The sequence below is a fragment of the Parasteatoda tepidariorum genome, chromosome 7 (assembly GCF_043381705.1).
Source record: "Parasteatoda tepidariorum isolate YZ-2023 chromosome 7, CAS_Ptep_4.0, whole genome shotgun sequence".
Lineage (NCBI taxonomy): Eukaryota > Metazoa > Arthropoda > Arachnida > Araneae > Theridiidae > Parasteatoda > Parasteatoda tepidariorum.
The window spans coordinates 24,176,680-24,199,414 of record NC_092210.1 but is presented as its reverse complement, the minus strand read 5'-3'; the positions used below and the strand labels follow the sequence as shown (position 1 = coordinate 24,199,414).

Here is a 22,735-nt window from a genome sequence, read left to right as displayed (position 1 = left end):
GTCATTAGAGGTTTTCTTGAATTGGCACTTAATATTATTACCCCAAACGTGCTGATTTCTGAATATTTTGGTTTTGGAGGTTTTCTTGAATTAACATTTAATAATGTCTGCCTCATAAGAAAAGATTTATAATTACTTGCCCTCAAAACGTATCACTCGGCCTCAAAATGGCCTTTAATTTATCAAATTTAAACTTATAAAACTTAAATGTATTTAACATATTAAAAGTATTTATGGTTTAAAGAAATTTTTTCCTGCATTGTATTTGCATGGAATATAATTTTAAAAAGAAATATTTTCCTCCAATATTTTGCAAAAGCTAAGGGACATAACTATCGAAATACCGAACATAACGTAAAGTATAAAATAAATTACGCATTCTTAAAAATATTCCAAACAGTTTATACCTATTAGAACATGGGGTGGAGAAGACTGAACGTGAACCCCATCTCTTTGCCATGTGAGATTTGGAATGGGAGTGCCAATAGCCCTGCAATGCAAAGTGACTGGTTCCCCATCTCGCACGTGCAAGCTTTGAAATCTTTCAACAAACTTTGGTGATACAACTTGCTCCTTTTCTGTGACATAAATAAATTATGATTAAATGTTTAAAAAGACTCACGATAGATTGAAAAACAATTTATTTAAAGACTCACGATAGATTGAAAAACGATTTATTTCAAATAACACTGGGTAGCCGTAATGGCTTTTTGTATATCTCTTTCATAACACTGAGAAAAAAAGTATGGTTAAAACCACCAGAATAGGGTAATATTTACAGTGTTTCTGGCTCTATGGGAACACAAAAAAGTTAGGTATTTTTTACAGCAGATTTTTAATAATGATTTTGGTAAAAGTAACAATAAAATATGGTTTTATAATGTGTGATAAAATTTGGTAATTGGGACAAAATTTGGTAATTCTATCATGTTACTTTCGAACCTGGCGTAAAAACCATTTATTTGGTTGAATTAATTTTCCAGCTTTGTATTTTTTATGAATTACATGGTAATCAGAACAATAATTTTGAAAACCATAATTTCTGGTAAATCGTTAGCATTTGAAGGAAAAATTGCCAAATGAATGGTTTAAATACCGTATATTTTGGTTTAATTAACCATAATTTTTATTATTATTTTTACCAGAAAAGCCATCCCTATACAGTTACCCATTGATTTTACCAGCATTTTTTTTTCTCTGTGTAAGCTAGCAGAGAAGTGCTAATAAGCAACACAAATACTTAAAAAAATAAAAATTTAAATAGAAATTGAAAAATATTTAACATAATTTAATAAAATATTTTGTTAAAAAATGAGAAATGTGTATAATAATTCCCATTTATTTTTTAAAAAATGATGATTTTACCGTACTGAAAGATCAACATCGTAGAATTCTGCTTCTAAAGTATTTATACTTTGCAATATTGCCGGTGCATTTTCATATAAAAAATTAATGCATTTTTTTCACTAATAAAATGAATTAAATTTTTTTTACATGTTTGGATATCAGTCAAAATTTGTTTTAAAGAATCAACAACAAAAAGTATTTTAAATTTCGAAGTAAATATTCAACATATATTCTCTAAGTAATTACAAGGCAAAAAGTACGTAACTATTATGAAACATAAAAATCTGATTTAAATATTTTCCCAATTAACTAAGACCCCGCGCTGAGCAGAGACATAAAGAGGACGACATACAAGGGGAGAAACGTTTCATTTAAAATTCTTTTTCCTCTTCATTACTAATTTAAAAGAAAGAAAAAGTGAGTTCAAGCAAACCTGAAGTAAGCCCTGAAGCTCCAATTGCTGAAAAAAATTCAAAATATCAAAATACAAACAAATTATTGAAAGATGTCTTCTCCGTTGCATAATCTTAAGTTATTTTCATTTTGATAATCTTAAAAATTCTTTTCAATGTTTGAAACTTCATAGTTTACTCTAAGTTTGTCTGAACTCACTTTTTCTATACTTTAAATTATTTTTGAAGGTGAAAGAGAATTCGCAATGAAAGGTTTTTCCCATGGTGTTGCATCCTCTTGAAATCCTACAAGTGGTACAGCAAATGAACACAATTGGAACATTGTTTCTCCCCAATGGATTATTTCCTTTGTCTAACAACATAGAAAAACTGGTTTTGCCACACGGAGAAGATTGCGAGTGAAAATACGATTTTTTACCTGCAGAAACATCAGTGAGTTGAACATGCGAATATTTGTTTCATATGAAGTTTTTATTACTTATTTTCAATTTGTTAGTAAGTGAAGAATTACTTAATAAATGAACTTAACTGATTCTTTGATATATTTTCTTACAAAATCATTTCATGTAATTTTTTTAAAAAAAAGACTAGTTCATAAATTTTACAAAAAAATCTATTTGTCAAACTAATTTTAACAAATTATTTAAAATTTTTAATGGTAAAATAATTTTAAAAGGAGTGTAAGAATTCAAAATCTTTAAAAGTACTGTTTGAAAATTACATAAAATTTTCTTTTTACCTATAACATGTAAACTGACATTAAATGTTGCTTCTCCACTTTTGTTCCTAGCAACACATGTGTATGTGCCGGCATCAGTCCTGCTGGTTGTAGTAATCATGAGAGCGTGAACCCCTCCCTCATTCACCAGAACCTTGTGAGTTGCATCGTCCACAACTTGGTTTCCATTGAGGTACCACGTGACATCCGGGAATGGCCTGCCACTGACTCGGAGATCAAATCTGACCATCTTGCCTTCCGTGACCTCCTTGTCACCAGGCACTTTGACAAAGTTGGGTTTCAGAGCACGGCTGGCACCAGTTGAGCTGATGTCCACATCATTCTCCTGAACTGTCCTCTGTACAGCAGTAGCAGAGGTGGTCACGCCGTCACTGAGGGCGAAGGATTGGGGTTGAGATGTTGTTATGTATTGTGTTTGGTTAATGTTATTTGCTGCATACTGCTGTTGCTGCTGTATCTGCTGCTGCTGTTGTGAGTATAGGTTAGTGGTGGTCATAGCTTGGGTTTGCACAGATGTTTGGGAGTACATTTGTGAGTGGGTTAATTGCTGTTGCTCGTGACTATAGCTAAATGCTGTGCTTTTAGGGATAGGGGAGGAAGGTGTTACAGAAGAAAAACTGGTTAGGGTGAAGAAAAAAGTAGAAAGAAGAAAAAATTAAATGCTTACTAATCTACCATATCACGCTTATCTACTTCAAATTGGTCACATATGAATGTGAACTAAATTGATTTTAACAATTTTTCTTACCATTTTTAAAACAAACAAAAAACTTATTTTTAAAGGGAATAATAGTATTTTAAGTCTTTTAAATAACTATTTTTAAGTATTTACAAGTATCTACAAGTATTTTGTAACTAATTCCTTTACTAATTGTAATTCTGTCTCATCTATAGACTATTCTAAAAAGCTATCTATAAATCCAACTTATTGTATGTATTAGGTAAAGCAAGCAGAAGCATTAAAAGCAGAACAAAAACTATGAAATAGAAGACATAGTTACAAAATAATCTATCAATTTTATTTTTAAGTACAATTAAGTATTTTGCGATGAATCAGTGTTTAAGGCACTAAACTGGACTACAGCAAAGAACTGTAGTTCGAACCTATCCAACTTCAGTTCGATTGGTACCAGTTTGACTGGAATGTAAAAGGGGTCTGGGCGCGTTTATTGACCATATTGTTGGCCATGAAATTGAGGAAACTTAACCTCTATGACCCCCTGATCTACAACGGGCTGTTGTGCAAAAGATTTTTTTAATGCTCATTTAAAATTATTTTCACAAATTAAAAAGGAAAAAATTTGCAATTATGCTAAAATTTCATTTAGTTTTACTTTTTGTACTTAAATTAAAACACCAGTGAATGGTGAATAAGACTACTTTTAATAAGACTTTGCTCATAAAATATTATCCCATAATTTTATAAATCTTTAAGATTTTTAGAACTATAGAATTCTTATCTGAAATATTTCAATTAATATCTGTCGTGACATAAGGTACTTTTCAAAATAATATGTATTAGCTGCACAAAAAATAAAAAGGCACCAATTAAAATATGGCTAAAAATTGCATTGGTCAAAAACTTGCAATACATACATTTTCTGTTGCTGTAACTGTTGTTGGAAAGATGTCGAAACTGGAACTCCCACACCTTCTATAACAAGATGTGCTGAACAAGCAATGCGACCATTTGTATTTTCAGCCAATAATGTGTAGTAACCAGCATCTTCTGGTAGAGCCATATGGATATGTAATGTGGCTAGGTCATTTGCATAGTTAATCTTGAAACGTTGAGATGCAATTATTCTTTGACCGTTTCTGAACCACGTTATCTATAAAATACATTTCAAAGGAATTTAATTGAAACAAAAATTTTAAAAAAAGCTTTGCCGTTTTGTTTAAGAAAATACCACAATAAATAAAAACTTGAGCTCTTAATGGTATTGACTGATGCTAGAAATTTAAAGGAATGTGAACATATAAATCATAAATTAGTTATATTTTCACACAAAATATTAAAATGTAGCTTCTGTTTGCAGAATATAGTTAATCTTCGTAATTTTGTAATTAAAACATACTTATCATTTGATAATTGAATAACTGTAAGCGGCATTGCGTGTGGGTCAGTCAATCAGGTTCTACACACACACGCGACAACGCTTAAAATTAAATCTGATCCGAAAATTGAGTCAATGTGGTTATAAACCAGCTCCTTAAAGCTATAATTGTAACACTTTATGCACAACCACGTGATCATATACAACTATGTGATTAATTTCAAATACCCAATTATTAAATAAACAGATTTGTAGGGCTATTACGAGTTGTACCAGTTGTACTTTTAAAATATAATTTAGTATTAAACAAGTGTGTTTGATACATAGAGAATAAGATTTTGTCAATAGATTTTTATGAGCTGCGACAGCTCAGAGGATAGAGCGTTCGCCTTTCAATGAGGTGAACCAAGTTCGAATCCCAGCGATAGCTGATGGATACGAATCCGCATCCGGCTTGCACCGACCAAAGATCTGACGCGAAACATCCTCAGTGGTAGACGGATCATGTGTTAGAGTCCCTTTGTCATCAGACTAACCGTGAGAGGTATGCGCGGTCTTCCTCTTCATGTAACGCGAAAGTGATTTAGTTCCATCAAAAAATCCTACACGAAGACAAATTTCTCCCAGCACTTGCTCCAGCAGTTCTCTTGTCTTCTGGATTAGGTTCAAAATTACAAGGCTACGGTGTTGAACATTAGTAGTCGTAAACCTAAAAATTGGGTTGGCTGTTCAACGACGGGTACAAAAGTTAAAAATAGAATTTTTTATGTATGGAAATATCTGAGAATTTAATTGAAACATTTTTAAGCATAGTTGGCATGTTTTTTTAGAATTGAAACAGTTTTTCTAAGAAATGAGGAAAAATAAAAATAAAATGTTGATGAGCAAATTAAACTTAAAAGCTCTCTTATTAAGTAAACAATGGGTTTTTCACAGTTTTAGAATAAACGATGAGAACTTTAACAGTTTTTAAAAATTTAATAAGAAAAAAATCAGGTTTGATTAGCGCACTGTATCGAAAAATAAAGAAATTAATATTTTTACTTACTTTAGGCTTGGGATTGCCTGTAATTTTAGCTTGGAATGTAACTTCAGATCCCTCGAGCAATTTACTATTACGAGGCCGCGTTAATATCTGTGGAGCACTTGGATTTTGTGTTTTATCTAGAGCTGCAGGTTTTTCAGAGACTTCTTCACCGGGCAGCCTCCTGAAAAGTGATTCTCGAAATTCGACTTCTCGAAGCAATCGATATTCAAAGGTATCGACTCGGAAACTCTGAAACAAACATAATATTCGAATTCATTAATATGTAGCTGCAATGTGAGCTTAAAAAAAGGAAAACAAAATGAATTCACTTACTTCTGAACCACTATAGTACATAGGGCAGTTGGGGTCAGTGTCATATTCTGCAGATGTGGTCCTCTGGTACATACCGTCCATTTGTTGTTGCTGTACATAAGATTGGACATATGTACCACTAACTTGCTTTTGTTGGTCAATAATAGTGTGTTGAACGTTACTCATAGGTACTTGTCGGAAGGTATCTTGAGATACTATTTTTCCTAAACGAAGTAATAGCAGAGGTTGGTAAATAGTTTTTAATTTAAAATATAGCGTGGAATTTGCAAATGAAAAGATTAGTGGATTAACAATTTTAAAAACCTTTAGTGGTAGAAAGTGAGAAATATCATTAATTACGTCATTTTCTATTGAAAATACAGTCGTATTCGCAGACAGTAAAATAACTTTAAAATCCAAATACACAGTAAAAAATTCCGGATCAAATTGCTGTGAAGAGTATCGGTACTCAGGGTGCCAGTACTATTTACAGTAAAATCTAATTTCACAGTAAAAGTTTATGGAACAAAAAATCTGATATACCGTGATTTTTACAGTAATCTTTACTGTAATAATATTTACTGTTAAATATTACTGTAAAAATCAGGTATTAAATTTTACGTAAAAAATTGACTTTACGATAAAATGAATTTTGCACTCAGAGTGCCAGTACTTTTTACCGTAATTTGATTCGGAATTTTTTAGAGTGTACCTTTTCTCGTGCTCTTCCACTAATCGATTCAAATGAAAAGCTATATTTGTTTCACACTTTACCTTTTACATCTCTTTGTATGGATACTGTCAGAGAGGCTTCTCCAGCGCAATTGACTGCGGTGCATGTATATTCACCATCATCATCCACTGTGAGGCCTTTAATATCAAAAACGCACATTCCAGTGGAGGAATTGTACGAAACATGGCGTCTGTAAAATAATACCAACATAACTAACACGTTCATTCCTGATTAAACTTGATCTAGCATTACTGGAAAGCAGTTTTGGTAGATGACTTATAATGCACAATTTCTCACCTGTTATCATTTTTGATAGGCATTCCTCTTCTTGACCATACCACTTCAGGTTGAGGATTACCACTGACCCTGCATTCGAAATGGGCATCACCCCCCTCGATGAAGCGTCCCATCGTAGGGGGTTTTTCGAATATCGGAGGAGTTGCATTCAGGGGCCTTTGCCCCTGCTGGTGCCTGTAAAATCAAATAACGAATTTCAAATTGATGTTTAAAATTTACATTGAAAATTAGAAATAATCATGATAGGTTTCCAAGCATGCTTCAATTAGCTGTCTGAAGGCAAAGCAATCTTAACTTGTGTAGTTAAAATATAGTTGACACCTTTACAATACCAAGGAAACCAGTTGACGTAACTATAGCATGGTCTCCCTGATCGAAAATGATATAAAGCACATAAATGTTAGTAAAATATTTCTATTAAAAAACAAGGATTTAAATAAACCTAAAATTTTTGCTTTTTGTTTATTACAAGAACTAAAACAAAATTTAAAGAAATGGTATAGAAATTTTATTTGTCAAAATGTCATTCTGATTTCTAATAATGATGGTATCAGAATTATTTCAAGGTCATTTCAAAGAGACTGAATTGGTTCGATAATCACGACATTATTTTTTAACACGAGTTTCTTTTTTTCTTTTTTTTTTACTCTATTAAGTGCTAAGAGCTCCTTGGTAGAACATGTAACCTGTTAAATGAAATTTTAAACAAAACCCTCGCTTTTTTAGCACAAAAATAAATTGTGCAATATTGTAACTATAAAATATTCATTTTATTTTCTACCAAGATTTTTAATACAATACCAAGGAATACCATTGCTGGGTTTTCATAGGGAATATATATTTTCCTGGCCGCTCTGAACATTTTCTTAGTATTTTGATGCATTTAAAATTTATTTTATAAATCACACAAAATGACGGTCAGCATGTTTTTCAATTAAGCTTTTCAAATTTTTACTTGTTCTCACTAATATATAGATTGAATCTTGTGTTAAAAAACCTGAGAATGTCGTATTTATCTTTTAATATACAGATTTCTGAATGTATTTCTGGAAATGTAAACCATAATTATCTGAGCAGAAGCTATTTCTTTACCACTACGGTAGCGGTTTGACGGGAAATCGCTACACCGGTGCTACAAATATGAAGCATTACATAATCATTTACTTGGTTATCTGAGTAGCATAAATTTTCTTAAAGGTATATAGATTTTCACAAAATGTTACTTTTAGGATAACTATTTAGGTAATAGTGTTTAAACCGGTGCTACAAATATGAAGCATTATGTAATCATTTACTTGGTTACCTGAGTAGCATAAATTTTTCTACAGGTATATAGTTTTTCACAAAATGTTACTTATAGGATAACTATTTAGATAATATTGTTTGAAAAAATTCAATATGAAGTAAATATTATTCACAAAATCTCCTTAATTTCATAAAATTCATCGAAATTTAGTTATCTGCTTATTCGCATTAAGTAATGCAATAGTAATTTTTTTTAAATATTTCTTTACTTTATCAAATATTCAATCCTAATGGAGAAAATATATTTGATATTAAACGATTACTCTATAGAAAGACGGGTAGCAATAAATTTTTTCAGAAAGCTATTCAAAAGCTTCTCATCACGCGTTTAACAAAAAATTAAAACGTTACAAAGAATTTCGGTGAAAAACATTTAAAAAGAAAAATGCCTAAATTTAAAAAAATCTTTAAAAAATATTATTTTAATAAAAAATGCAGATCTGCAACAAATTTGCCTCTTTTTTATTTTATAATAATTATTACAAATATTTTAAAAAAAGTTCTGGATTTTAAATATGCATCCGTGGGACATGCAAACATAAAAGTATACATGTAAATATATTTTTTAAAGTAATTAAGAAAATTACCAACATTCAAGAACTTTTATTACTAAAGAATAGATATTTGTCATACATTCGGCATATTTTGTAACTCAAAAATTATTTAATTAATAATCAATCAAGGTATTAAAAATCAAGCTTTTTTTTTATCTCTTTTCAATTTAAATGCATAGCTTCCCTTCTAGGATTTAAGTTTTTAAGTTTCAATAGATTAAGAAGAAAATATTCAAAAACATTATTGAAGAATAATTTTTATACTTTTACTTTAAACATTATAAAACATAGACCAGTGTTGAAAGTATTTTATTCTTAATTCTTTGATCTATTGGTTGCTTTAACAGCATGTAATTAATATATAATTAGTTTCACTCAATACTATGTATAACACTGAAAAAAAAGCATAGCCAAGACTACCAGAATATGATAAAATTTACCATGCTTCTAGATCTGTGGAAACACCAAAAAGTTGTGTAATTTTTACCGAAACGCTTTGGTGATGACTTTTTATAAAATTCACAATAAAATATGTTTTTAATACCGAGTCGTTTCATAGTAAATGTAGTAAAATTTGGTAATTTTATTAATGGTAATATTTGGTAATTTTATACCTCAGAGCATGGCATAAAAGCCATTTATTCAGTTAAATTTATTCCCCAGTTGTGTATTTTTTACTAAATTTGTCGTAATAAAAACTATAATTTTGAAAACTAGAAATTCCGGCAAACTTTTACTATGCATGCGGAAAAATTTCCTAATGAATGGTTTAAATACCGTTTATTTTGATTTTTATTACCAGAATTTTGGATCTCTTTTTACCAGAATTTTGGATTTTTTTACCAGATATGTTATTACCATACAGTACGATAATTTTAAGAGATTTTTTCTTATCCAAAAATATTGTTTCTTAAATAAAATTGCATTTTAATAGCATTTTTTAAAGAAAATATTTTAAATCCTATATTTATAAAGCTTATTAAAAAATATACGTCCTTAATTTTTTATAGATAATGCTTATTATAAATAACATTAATTTATTTATCTATAAATCACAGATAAAGCGTCTCTTGTCTATTCAGAGTAATTCATTAAATACGCTGAAACTCAGAACAAATGTTTACAGATAGGTTTCAAAACTCTTTTAAGTAAAATATGTAAATAATTCAAAATATTAACGCATTAAAATAATTTAAACTTTCTATCGAAATGGAATGCAAATCGCCACTTTCTCTGATATTTTAAATTTAGAGATATTTTGGGAGTAGTTATGTAAATTTACTCATCCCCAGTAGTTATGTAAATTTACTAAGATATAAGCCACTTTCTAAAAACGAGACACTGATTTTAGCATGAAACACATCTCAGCGAGACGATGTTTATTCAATGAAGCAAAAGTTAAAAAAAAGAAGAAGACAGAGCAATATTTTGAGAATAAGCTTCCAGGTTAAACGAGCTCCCAAATAGGACAGAGAGAGCTGTTGCCAACAACCGCGCTGACGAACTCCAAAGCCTCGCGCCCATTCTCAAAAATAGAACTAGAAACAACATACAAAATGCAGCTTTTTTTTCTCTTCCCCTAACAGTTGTCGCAGCAAAGATTTCTAAAATACAAGCAAGGCGGAAGCTTAAGAGACAAGCACTTGATAGCATTTTTATTTATGAGCCCAGTTTCAGAATTAAAGATACAACGATTACATTTCACCAATTTAAGAAATGATAAAGATACAACGATTACATTTCACCAATTTAAGAATTGATAAGCCATATAGGACTTAGATATGATTGCACGCTGTAAATGCTGTAAAAAGAACCTTAAATTTTTTAAGTCGAATATAAATTTTACACTAGCCATTAGTAAGGAACGAAAAGGATTTGAAACGTNGATACAACGATTACATTTCACCAATTTAAGAAATGATAAAGATACAACGATTACATTTCACCAATTTAAGAAATGATAAAGATACAACGATTACATTTCACCAATTTAAGAAATGATAAGCCATATATGACTTAGATATGATTGCACGCTGTAAATGCTGTAAAAAGAACCTTAAATCTTTTAAGTCGAATATAAATTTTACACTAGCCATTAGTAAGGAACGAAAAGGATTTAAAACGTGCTGACTAGAAACATGAACATGACTAAAAACGGGATGACTAAATTGATTTTGATATTTTTATACTCCTATCTTCCACATTAGTGATTCGACAAAATTCGATGGATTTTTTTCTTCAGCTGAAATATTGATTTTTAACACCTAATGTCATACTTTATAGACTTCAATTTTGACAAAGATTCTGAAATTTTATATTAAGGGTGATAATTTTGGTGCACTGGTTATATTATTAAAAAAAAAATTTTCCTTTAAATAATCTATTCGTATTTTTTCTTCTCTTTCAAAAAATTTTTATGCTTTCTCTTCTGTGTTTGGCATGAAAAGCTTTTCAATTTTTTTTAAAATTCTTATTTGATTTTTACTTATTATGTGTTTTTTTATTTATTATTTGATTTTTTCTAAGTCTTCAAATTTTGGCAACAGTTTAAAAGAAAATTTATTGAAAATTTGTGAAGTTTTATACACCAAAATCTTCATAGAGACATATGATACTTGAAATTAATCTCATCTGTTTGAAAAACTCCATATGAATTTCTAATAATAATACACACATTAAAATTTTAACAAAATAACATTTAATTTTTCTGTAAAATGTCTTGTCTAGACATCAAATTTTGATATAAATTACACTCAATGATTAACAGGTTGTCCACTGAACTAAAATTAATTGGTCCACTAACTCAATGTAACTGAACTCAATGTAATTGGTTCACTGAACGCATGGACCAATACTTAATATTGAAATCCAAAATAAAAACAATAACAAATTGAAATTTTAATAACAACCAAAGAGGAAAAAGATAAGCTTTTCGTACAATTCCTAGAGAATTGATTGGGGTAAACTATTTATCTCAACAGCTTTGGGAAAAAAATACAAAGATCAGACAATTTGTAGAAAAAGGAGATCTATACGCAAAAATTTGGAGGCGGGAGGTAACGACAATCAATAAGGAAAGAGAATATAATAAGTTACTGAAGTTTTCACGCTGAAAAATATCGGTTTTGTCCCTTGTTTCATTTCAATAAGTAAACTCTTTGGACAATTTCGGTTTCAATTTTAATGGTTATCACTGAAAATAATTATTCTAGTTTTGCTAAAAAAAAATTTCTCGCTTTTCTTATCTAAATGCTATTTTGCTACTTGTAAAATGAATTCTAAAGGGTTCAGACTTGACAAGGGTCTCAAAAACATAAACACACATTGAGAAAAAAGTATGGTCAAAACTACCACAATATGGTGAAATGTACCGTGTTTCCGACTACACCAAAAATCTTTGTAATTATAACCGAAACGTTTTGGTAATGATTCTGGTTAAACTAACAATAAAATATAATTTTATTGATAAAATTTGATAAATGTGGTAAAATTCGGTTATTTTATCTTGATACCTCAAAAAATAAATTATGAGATATTATAGGTATAAAAATCATTGATTCAGTTACTTTCAATTTACTTTTCAGTTTTGCATTTTTTACTAAATGTATAGTAATATTTTTGAAAAACAGAATTTCCAGGTAAGCCCCTATGAGGAATTAATATTGAGGTTTGACTGCATAATATTGACATTTTAACTATGTACAAACTAATATGATATTAAGGCATAATATTTTGCAAACAGTTCTGTTAGAGTTTAAAGCAGAGACAGCTATTTTTTTAAAAACAAATTTAGGGGTCAATAACGATTAAAAACTTAATGAAGATCGTGAAAAAAGAAACTATCTCAATAATGAAATACTAATTTGTATTAAACATAGCAGTCCCTCATTTACATAATATGTAATGCAACGTTCAGCCAAAAGAAAAAACCCGAAATATTGGGAATAAACAAATATTAAAAGGAAATAAAGGTTAAGAAACCTTGAAATCGGAAATAGCTTCTTACTTGAAGCGTAAATTTGACCACTGGGAATAACAACTGTGGGATGTTTGCCAACTGAGTCAGTAGATGCATCAGCGTGTTCATTGTTTTAATTTAAAATGGAATTTGCTTTAACAGAGGAAAAGATGATAAAAGGTGCCGATGTCATAGAAGAAAATCAGGAAAGAAAACTGCTTACACGTTTTATATCTATACAATATTTTGTACTACTCCAAAATCATTGGTGCTAGAAACCAGGGAGTTCATTGGTTAGGAGAACAAGAATTCAAGAACAAGTATTCAAAAAAAGAAATTCGCTTCTTGGATTAAGTCTATTGTTGCAGAGAAACTAACGCAACTGGTATAATTATTTTCTTTTCAATGTAGCATTAACTGAGAGCCGCGATTACAAAGTGGCTTAAGACACTGATATGTTATTCGAAAAAATAAGGCTTTATCATTCGTAGCGGATTAAAGCACATCTGGCTTTAGATTGATTGGTATCAACTAGTACAATTCGCAGTTCCAACTATATTACAATCAACAGATTATTTGTCTGGTCTGTAAATTATGGTGCTCTAACTTTCTCTTTTTCTTTGAATGATCAGGTTCAAATCTCAGTTTTGGTATTTTTTTATTACAGTCATAAGCTCTAATAATAATTCACTTCTTGGATTAAGTCTATTGTTGCAGAGAAATTAACGCAACTGGTATAATTATTTTCTTTTCAATGTAGTATTAACTGAGAGCCGCGACGACAAAGTGGCTTAAGACACTGATATGTTATTCGAAAAAATAAGGTTTTATCATTCGTGGCAGATTAAAGCACATCCAACTTTAGATTGACTGGTATCAACTAGTACAATTCGCAATTCTAACTATATTGCAATCAGCAGATTATTTGTCTGTAAATTATGGTGCTCTAACTTTCTCTTTCTCTTTGAATCAACAGGTTCAAATCTCAGTTTTGGTATTTTTTATTACAGTCATAAGCTCTAACAAGTATATTCAAGAAATAGCTCTAATAATAATATTCGCAGGTCAGCGGTAGTTGAATTCAACGTGACAAGAAACATAAAATAAACATTTATTGTTAATGCTATTGATTTCACATTAAACAATATCAAATACTTCTAATGTTTAGTTAAAAATGTAATTATTGATGACACTATTAATGTAAAACATACTGAATTATAAAAATTATTACATTCTTTTGAAAAAATTAATAGCTCATTTAAGTATTTAATTCGCTTAATGAATACTTTTTTAACATTAAAAGCTTTTGCTTAACTTTAAGTTCAGAAACTATACCTAGAATATTGTATCTAACTATATATTTATTGAAAGAAAAACCTTAAGCCTTCATATTGGAATTTGAAATATTTACTAATGATAATTATAATGTGATAAAATATTTACTTACATTAGCGGAGGTATCACCATATTTTCATCTGAAAAATAAAATATCACAAAAATTTAATATGAAACTAATGAAGACAATAAAATCATCATATAAATATTTAAGAATTATAATATTAAGTTGGTAAAAAACATTCTTTTGAGTACACCAGAAGCTCGCTACTGGCGTTTTTAAAATAACACTTTCTGTCTCTTATTATAAGCAACATAAAGTCTTCTTATAATTTCCTTCTTTTATACAATCATTATTACGAATTGTAGGCTGAATATAAGTTTTAAATATATTCAAATTTCAATAAAAATTAATTTTTAAAAAAATAACTTCATTCTTCAATTTTTTTTCAATCTAAATTATGTGTTAAAATAAACATTTTATTTCCAATAAATACAGAGTAATATCACTATTTTATCGTTGTAACTCAATTCATTGGTGTGTACTTTACGCGTAGATTGAAACATTTTACCCTGTTAACTTGAAAACAAAACATCACTAGAGGTTCTGTAAAGTATAAATCATACGAGTAAAATATAAAATGTAAACATGAAAGTTAGAAAGAATAACAGCAATGGAAAAAATCTTAAGGTTTATACCTAAAAGGTCATAAACATTTAAAATACCTCTCATTATATGCACGATAAAAAATTCAAATGATCAAATAACGGTAAAATGGCAGCCAGGGTGCCAGTACATTTTACCGTAAAATTTTAGGCTTTGATATACCATATTTTTACAGCATTCTGATATACTTGAATTTTCTAAACAAAAAAAAACTGATATACCGTAATTTTTATAGTAATGTTTATTGTAAAAGTTCGGAATCACCGTCAAAAGTACGGTACAAAATTTTCCGGTAAAAATGGACTTAATGGTAAGTGGGAATTTTTTGGATGCTGCACTCAGGGCACCAGTACTTTTGACTTGTAATTTGATCCTTAATTTTTTTACAGAGGGGAACATAATATTTAAGATAGAAAAGTATATTTTCGAAACTTAACAGTATTTTTAAGGCATACATAAATTGAGTTGTTGAAAAAAAATTCAATACTTTTTGAAAAGGCAAACAAATTTCATTCCTTTTTGAAAAAACAAATTAAAAATTTTTTATTTTTTTATTTTTTACAAGCCTGTTGAAATGCATTCTCCAATAAAAAATGCTATATTATTCAAAATGCGGGTCATAAAAAATTAAATAATAAGAAAAGAATGAAAAATAAAAACAACCACAACTAGAAATTTCAAAGAGAGGCATACAATCAAATTTAAAATAATTTATTTAAAATGCTGAGAGTAATTATGAAAAAACCTTAACAAAAACTTTAACGTAATACAATTTACAAATGAAAAGTTAAAGAAGAAAATTAACAAATGTAAGCCTGATTTACCGCTAGAACAGTTTCAAAATTCAGTTTGGGGGATACTAGAGCAGAATTAGAATCTAACTAACAAATTATAATTAACAAAAATGATATAAACTTTCAAAAAAAATTTTTTTCATCTAATCAACTTTTCTCTTAATGAGCGTTTAACATTTTATTCATAGTAAAGTTGGTAGCAAATATTTAAAATTAATAATTTTTGCTACAAACTGTTATTTTCTAACACATAAAACAACAAATAGTTTGGATCACGTAACTATCGCCAATTTTTGCCATGAATTTAATAGTTTAAAATAATCTGAAATCTTTGAATTAAATGACAAGAGTTATGATAGTACTAAATTTATTTAAATTGAAAGGTATATTGCATAAATAGTTAATATTTGGTGCGTGTAACATGTACAATATATCAATAGAATTCAGATTTAGGTGCAGCTAAACGGTATTGTGCCTATCTTTTGAGAAGTGCCCAAAAACATGAAATCAACAAAGAGTAATAAACTGTTTCAAAGATTCCATAAAATTTCTTCGGTTTGTAACTACTAAATTAGTAATTTTCTGTATCAACGCTCTGAAGACTATTTGCTTGCAACATACAAATTATTTATAGTTGGAGCAAAATTAAATCTTGTCCTTAAAGCACACGGAGAGAATTAATTTTGGTAAAATTACCGTACTATATGGTAAAGACATATCTGATAAAAAGAAAACAATATTCTGTTAATACAACCAAAATATCCGTTACTTATACCATTCATTTGGTAATTTTTCAATGCCTATGGTAAAAATTTACAGGAAATTCTGGCTTTCAAAATTATTCTTATTACCACACGTTTAGTAAAATATACAACCAAAATATACGTTACTTATACCATTCATTTGGTAATTTTTCCATGCCTATGGTAAAAATTTACAAGAAATCCTGGTTTTCAAAATTATTCTTATTACCACAAGTTTAGTAAAATATACATTACTGAAAAGTAAATTTAACCGAATAAATGATTTTTATGCCATGCTTTAAGAAATCATGATTAAACTATATAATTTTACTACATTTACTAAACTTTATCACATACTATAAAATATATATAATTGTTAATTTTACCAAAATCATTAAAAAAGCGTTCGGTGAAAATTACTTAGCTTTTTGGCGTTCCCATAGGCCAACGATGAATTTTATCATATTCTGTTAGTTTTGAATCTAGTTTTTTTTTTCTAGACTGCGAGTGGAAAGTTTAAAAAAGATTACAAAAATACTTCTGAAAAAGGGTTTGCTTTCTTATCTTAAAATGTCAGTAATTTTATTATTTTTGTGTAAAATGTATTATTCTAATTTTAATTATTATTATTTAGTAATAGTTTACTTGAAGCGCAAATTTTAAAACATAATTTTTATTAAAGCAACAAGAAGAAAAATATACATATGTTAAAGCAGATCTTTGCAACTAACATTGTTTTTTGTTTGTCAGCCAGAAGAAATTAGCTTCATATTTTCCTTGGAAAATGCTGTTTTAGACAATCTATAATTTTAAAGCTATTTCGAAGTAGACAAAAAAAACTGAGCTTACTATTTCTTAATCTTAAATTTTATATCTGTAGAAACTTTAGGCTTAATTAGTGAGTGATACTTGGGGTACCCTCTTCGACTTGTTGATTGACAACTCAGCGATTGAAAACTACAAGACAATGTCGAGTTTTATGTTTAGTTTTATGTATCAAAAGTAGCTCCAATTACAAGTAAAATCTATAAGGTAGAATTATTGTTTCTTTTATGAAATTTTTGAACCCGAACGAAGAAATTTTCACAACCATAAATAAATTTGATGAAATGGAAAACGAATAACCAAAATTTTTATCATAAATTGGAATAATTACAAGGTTGTTCTGCAGAAAATAAATTAATAAAGAAATAAAATGTTGTTTCTCTTTTTTCTTTTTCTTAACATATGCCACGCCCTAGAGATTTTCAATTACGTAGTTAATGCATTCAAATAAACTTTCATTAGTGATTAGTAATAATTACACTTTCTTCAAATTAGGAATAAGTACAATTTTTTTAAGTAAGTAGCAATTACACTTTCCAACAAATTACATTACAACCACGAATTACATTAAAATTTACTTGAAATTAATAGTAATTACACCTTTCATTATTCTGAAAGGAGTGTTAAGTACAAATATCATGGACTCATTGAGGAATACCTATTTATTTTAAAATAATGTCATTAATGTAATAAAAGATAAACGGGCAGAGAGTAACAGAATTTATCTGAACAGCCCTTCATATATGCTACGTCTCTTGGAGCATTGTCATGTACATTAAACTAGATAAAACGATAATTTTAAATCCTTTTTCAACAAGACAATGATAAGATTTTTAAAAGAATATAATAAATATGTCAGGGTGTTTAAAAATATTTTTTTAAACTTAAACGAATGAGTTGATACACACAAAAGAAATAGCTGTTAATTTTTGGCAGATTGAATTGGCAGCCCTCCACTGAAAGGAGTTATTTTGAAAGATTACACGAACACAGTTGTTAGTCTGCTGGAATATGATCAAGGAATATGTCAGTACTGTTAGAACGTCTGTATAGTTATTCACTGATAAGATCAATGAATCAACTTTAAAAAGAATGATTAATTTAAGAACAACTGCTAAATACTCAGTAAAAAAGGCCTAAATGTAAGATTCATAAGAACCCTAGTACTTAGTATAACGGTACTTCTTCTCTAAAAGTGGAAATTATATATTATTGTACAGGATCGAAAAAGTTTTCAATTTATTGTAAATACTTCACTGACTCTCCGGATGCTTTTCGTTAGTTAAGTGTTTATTGCAGGCCGATAAAAATAATTGAATCGAAGTGCAGTCTCAAGGATGCGTTCAGTGACAGAAAAAACAGCTGTACTTTATTCCTGGGCTTCTCCAGTGCAGTGTAGAGAAGTGGTTCCCAAATGGGGTTCCGCGGAATCCAAAGGTTCCGTAGTAAGGTTACAAGGGTTCTGAGAGGGATTCTTCTTAACTAGTAATTATAACTATATACAATCAATAACCCATAATTTATTTAATACTTCGCTTGTGTCTATGAGCTTATTTATGAAAACTATCGAAGAAAACAAAGCAAAATTTACAAAAAAAATAACAATATATTGAAATAATTATGAAGAGGGATGTGCATTTATAAAAAAAATAAGTATATCTCATCGAGCTTTTCAATTCAAAATTAAATGAATAAATTCAAGAATAAGGAATAACGTTTCTCTAATAACTATTCGACGTTTATAACAGTTCTTTTTTTAAACCATAATTCATTTAAGTTTATTCATTTTCAGTATATACCTACACCAAGGACAAATTTATATAATTAAATATTTCATTCGTTTCTTCCCATTAAATATTTTCAAAATAATTAGTTTTTCCTTCATTTTGGTTAGTATATTTTCAGCTAATATGGAACTTTTTTTTATCACATCAGGGTTCCACCAAAAAAAAAGCTTAATCATTTGGGGTTCCATGACCGAAGAGAATTGGTAACCACTAGTGTAGAGAAAGTATTTAAGATATGGATAATTTTTGACGTCATGCTTGCCTTAAGCATGACGTCAGATTAGATGAGCAAAAAATAACCTGCCGTAGAACTACTTAGCATTAATATAGACTAATCTTACTTCTTTAATTTACTACATTAAATAGCACTGTAGACAGAACAGATACACCACTGTACATTAATATTTACTAAAAGTTTCCACTTTTTTTATGCAGAGTCGGTTTTGAATTATCATGATATATATTTATAAGAAAGCAGTAATACAAACAAGGTAAACGCTATAAATGGTAATAAATCACATTTAAAAAAATATGTTAAAAAACATAAGAATAGAACCATGTTTCCCCACTAAGAAAACCTTCTAGGAAGATTTTAAAATATGCTTCGATAATTCAAACTACACTGTGAAAAATTGTTGCCAAAAAAAAACTATATTTATGCAGTAAAGACATTTTTAATTAAAAAACGAGAATTTAGGAAATAAACACCCAAATGTACTGTTTTTAAATTATTTATATGCTAATTTTTCTGTTAGTAAGGGTAATAGTTAATCGGAAGTACTGGTTTTAAAAATTGCAGTTTTTATTATTCAACATATATATTAACAATGCAATACTAAAAAGTATATTAGGTAGAAAAAATGGATTTTACGCTTTCAGGAATCAAGATAAAATCTCATTAGGCTATTTTTCAGAACGTACCATTCCTTTCACCATTTATTTGATAATATTAAAATTTGATAGCGATTCTTTTTACGGAATAAAATGGTAGCAGGCTTTATAATCTGTTGGCCATGCTAATGTTCCTGGAAAATCTTATTTAAGATGATGGCACTGTTGTTGAAAAGGGTTAGATGATCTATTTTTATACTAACTATTTTTAATTATTTTTTTGATTTACTCTTCTTCTTGTTTTCCAGATTTTTCTTATCCTAATATGTTTCTCAATTATAATAGAGGGAAGGGAAAAGGGGCTTGAATGATGCTTTTCGGGGATAAGTTGAAGCGCGTCAAATGTACCACATTCCTGTAGCATCGAATTTGAATAATGATATATACTACTTTTGTGCAGTTTTAGATTGACATAACAAAATGAAAATTATGTCTAACCTGGAAATGACACCATGTTTATCATAAAATTTTGATATCAAACAAAACTTATTATATTAAGATTTGAGGCTCTGATTTTGAATGTGTTATTTATTTTAAGGCCACTTCAATATTTCTTAAGTTATTCACCTCCACTCGAAAAAAAAAAAGACTTTTGTGTCATATATTGCCCCTCCCCTAGAAAACGGACTGAGTTGAATAACTTTCGATTTAATGACAGGATCGTCACGTTCTTGAACTCAATGCTAATGGTTCAAAATGCTAATTAATAAGTGAATTTGATATTTTAATTTACTTAATCAGATACAAAAACGTACTTTCTCTGAATAAGCATAGATTTCTGATTTCTGACCCCTAAAATATAGGGGGTAAAATCTGGGAAATATGGTTCCAATAATTTAGTCAACAAAGATGTCCGAAGTTTGGATCCCTTAATGTTAATTTTACTTTTTGCCCATTTCGCTATATTTCTAGAATGAATCAAAAAAATTTTGAATTAAAAAATTACGAATCAGAAAAATTAACGAATCAAAAATTTTTTTTACAGAATTATAAAATACGTTTATCTAAAGATAATTCCATACAAGGAATGACTTTTCTAAAATATTTATTATTTTATTTAATAATAGTCTAAAAAATTTCAGATTTCAATGTATAAAATTTTTTACGTCAGTAAAAAATGTAATGTTGCATGTCAAAATACAAAATTTTAACAAATTGGACAGATAGTTCCAGAGAAATCAAATTTTAAAGAAGTCGTATTTTTAAATCGCCAATTACGATTTTCAAAATTACCAAATTAACTATGAAAACAAAGCTATATTTTATTCTTACTGGACGCTTAAGGATATTGAAAATCGTAATCAGTATTGAAAATCACTGGGAAAATTTATACTTTGCCACATACTTTGCTACATCGAGCAAACGAGACGCACTTTAAAATATAGACTAAATCAATAGTTTGATTGAAGGAAAAAATAAAATTAGGAAGATTTTCTTTTAATCTAAAGGATAGATATGCCTGTCATAAAAGGTTTGATAAACAGACCATTGCCGCACATTATTGGAACCTTGAGCATCAATTTCATTTTGATTTTGCCCAAATTCTCTTTACCCTTGTTATAGAAGCTCGACTTGATGCTCCGGAATCTTTTTTTCTTCAGATGAATTCCTTAATTAACGACATGAGTTTCTCTCCATATTTCCCTAGTTATTGGAAATGCATTCTGTCCTGGTCTGCCTCTCTCGACTACTGTGAAAAATTATAGTTTTTTTTTTTCATTTTATGATAACTTTACATTTTTGTGTTTCACATCCAATTTGTCTTCCTCATTCCCGTCTGGGAAGTATTAAAAATGGACGCCTAATTTTGAGCTCACAAAGCATATTAACTTCTGTCACCAACAAAATTTTTGAAGCGAACGAAGTTTTCATTATCCAGTACATCTCCCGCTTTCATTTTTAAATTCTATCTAATATTTCTCGTATCCTACTTGAACAAACCGAATTTAACACTATATTTTTTCATTGAATTAAAATTTAACTCTACGAGCTACCTTTTTTTAAAATAAATTTAAACGTGGAAAACTAAAAATTAATGAACTCATATCAAATTCTATGAGAATCGACATAAGACTATGATGGAAAATAAATTTCAAATCCATTAAATTGATACTAAATTTTATCAATTGACATTAGAATCGATTAATTGGTATTAATTTTTATTAATTAGTATTAAATCCATTAATTCATTGAATTCATGTTATAATCCAAGGACGAAATTTACAATAAATCCGATAAGAACTATTCTGTTATTTGACTATAAGACAATTGGTTTATTAAATTAAATTCAATAATGAAATAATTAAAAATGAATTTTCACGAAAGGAACAAAAAAAAATGCAAGATATAAAACGCTGAAATTAAATCAATGATAAATGCCATGTTTTATCTCATGTTAGAAATGCACTTGCATATTTATGTGTCTTACTCGGTTTCAGATCTATGTGTACCAGCTGGCAGGAACCACAGAACCGGAGGGAGGGGCATTTTATAAATGAAGTGACATAGCCCCTTCTAACATTAAAATTTTTCACTTGATATTTGCGTAATTAAATTTAGAATGAAAAATAAATTTTTTTTTTGTTTGAATCCCAGAAAAAAATGTCTATTACAAGCGAGCTTTAGCATTTCCATGATGAAAACGTATACTAAATCATCCCTTATTTATCCCCTCATCTGACGAAATATATCTCCTTATTGCTGATTGATAGGAAAATTCATAATTTTAAATGTCACAGATAGCAGAATAAAAATGAATCAGTGAAACAGAATATAAAAAAATACCATTAAATGAGAGATAAACAATTTACAGGTAAACAGCTTATTTTCCTAATTAATTTAATTTAATTTATTTTTAAAACAATTCGAGCCATGAAATTTAAATAGCAGACTCGAACTCTTGAATATGAGGTACAGATGATTTGGACCCGTTTAATACCAATGTATATATA

General features: G+C 28.9%; 1 protein-coding gene across 1 annotated transcript in view; it reads right to left on the bottom strand.

Annotated features, from left to right (window-relative positions):
- Window positions 1-22,735, bottom strand: part of LOC107439667 (titin) — a gene marked incomplete in the record, with an annotated part of 381,506 nt that overhangs the window by 208,910 nt on the left and 149,861 nt on the right. Inside the window, 8 exon segments of the mRNA XM_071183739.1 lie at window positions 408-578; window positions 2,500-3,116; window positions 4,096-4,331; window positions 5,605-5,832; window positions 5,917-6,119; window positions 6,670-6,818; window positions 6,926-7,099; window positions 14,190-14,217. Of these exon segments, the coding sequence (XP_071039840.1) occupies window positions 408-578; window positions 2,500-3,116; window positions 4,096-4,331; window positions 5,605-5,832; window positions 5,917-6,119; window positions 6,670-6,818; window positions 6,926-7,099; window positions 14,190-14,217 (1,806 nt within the window).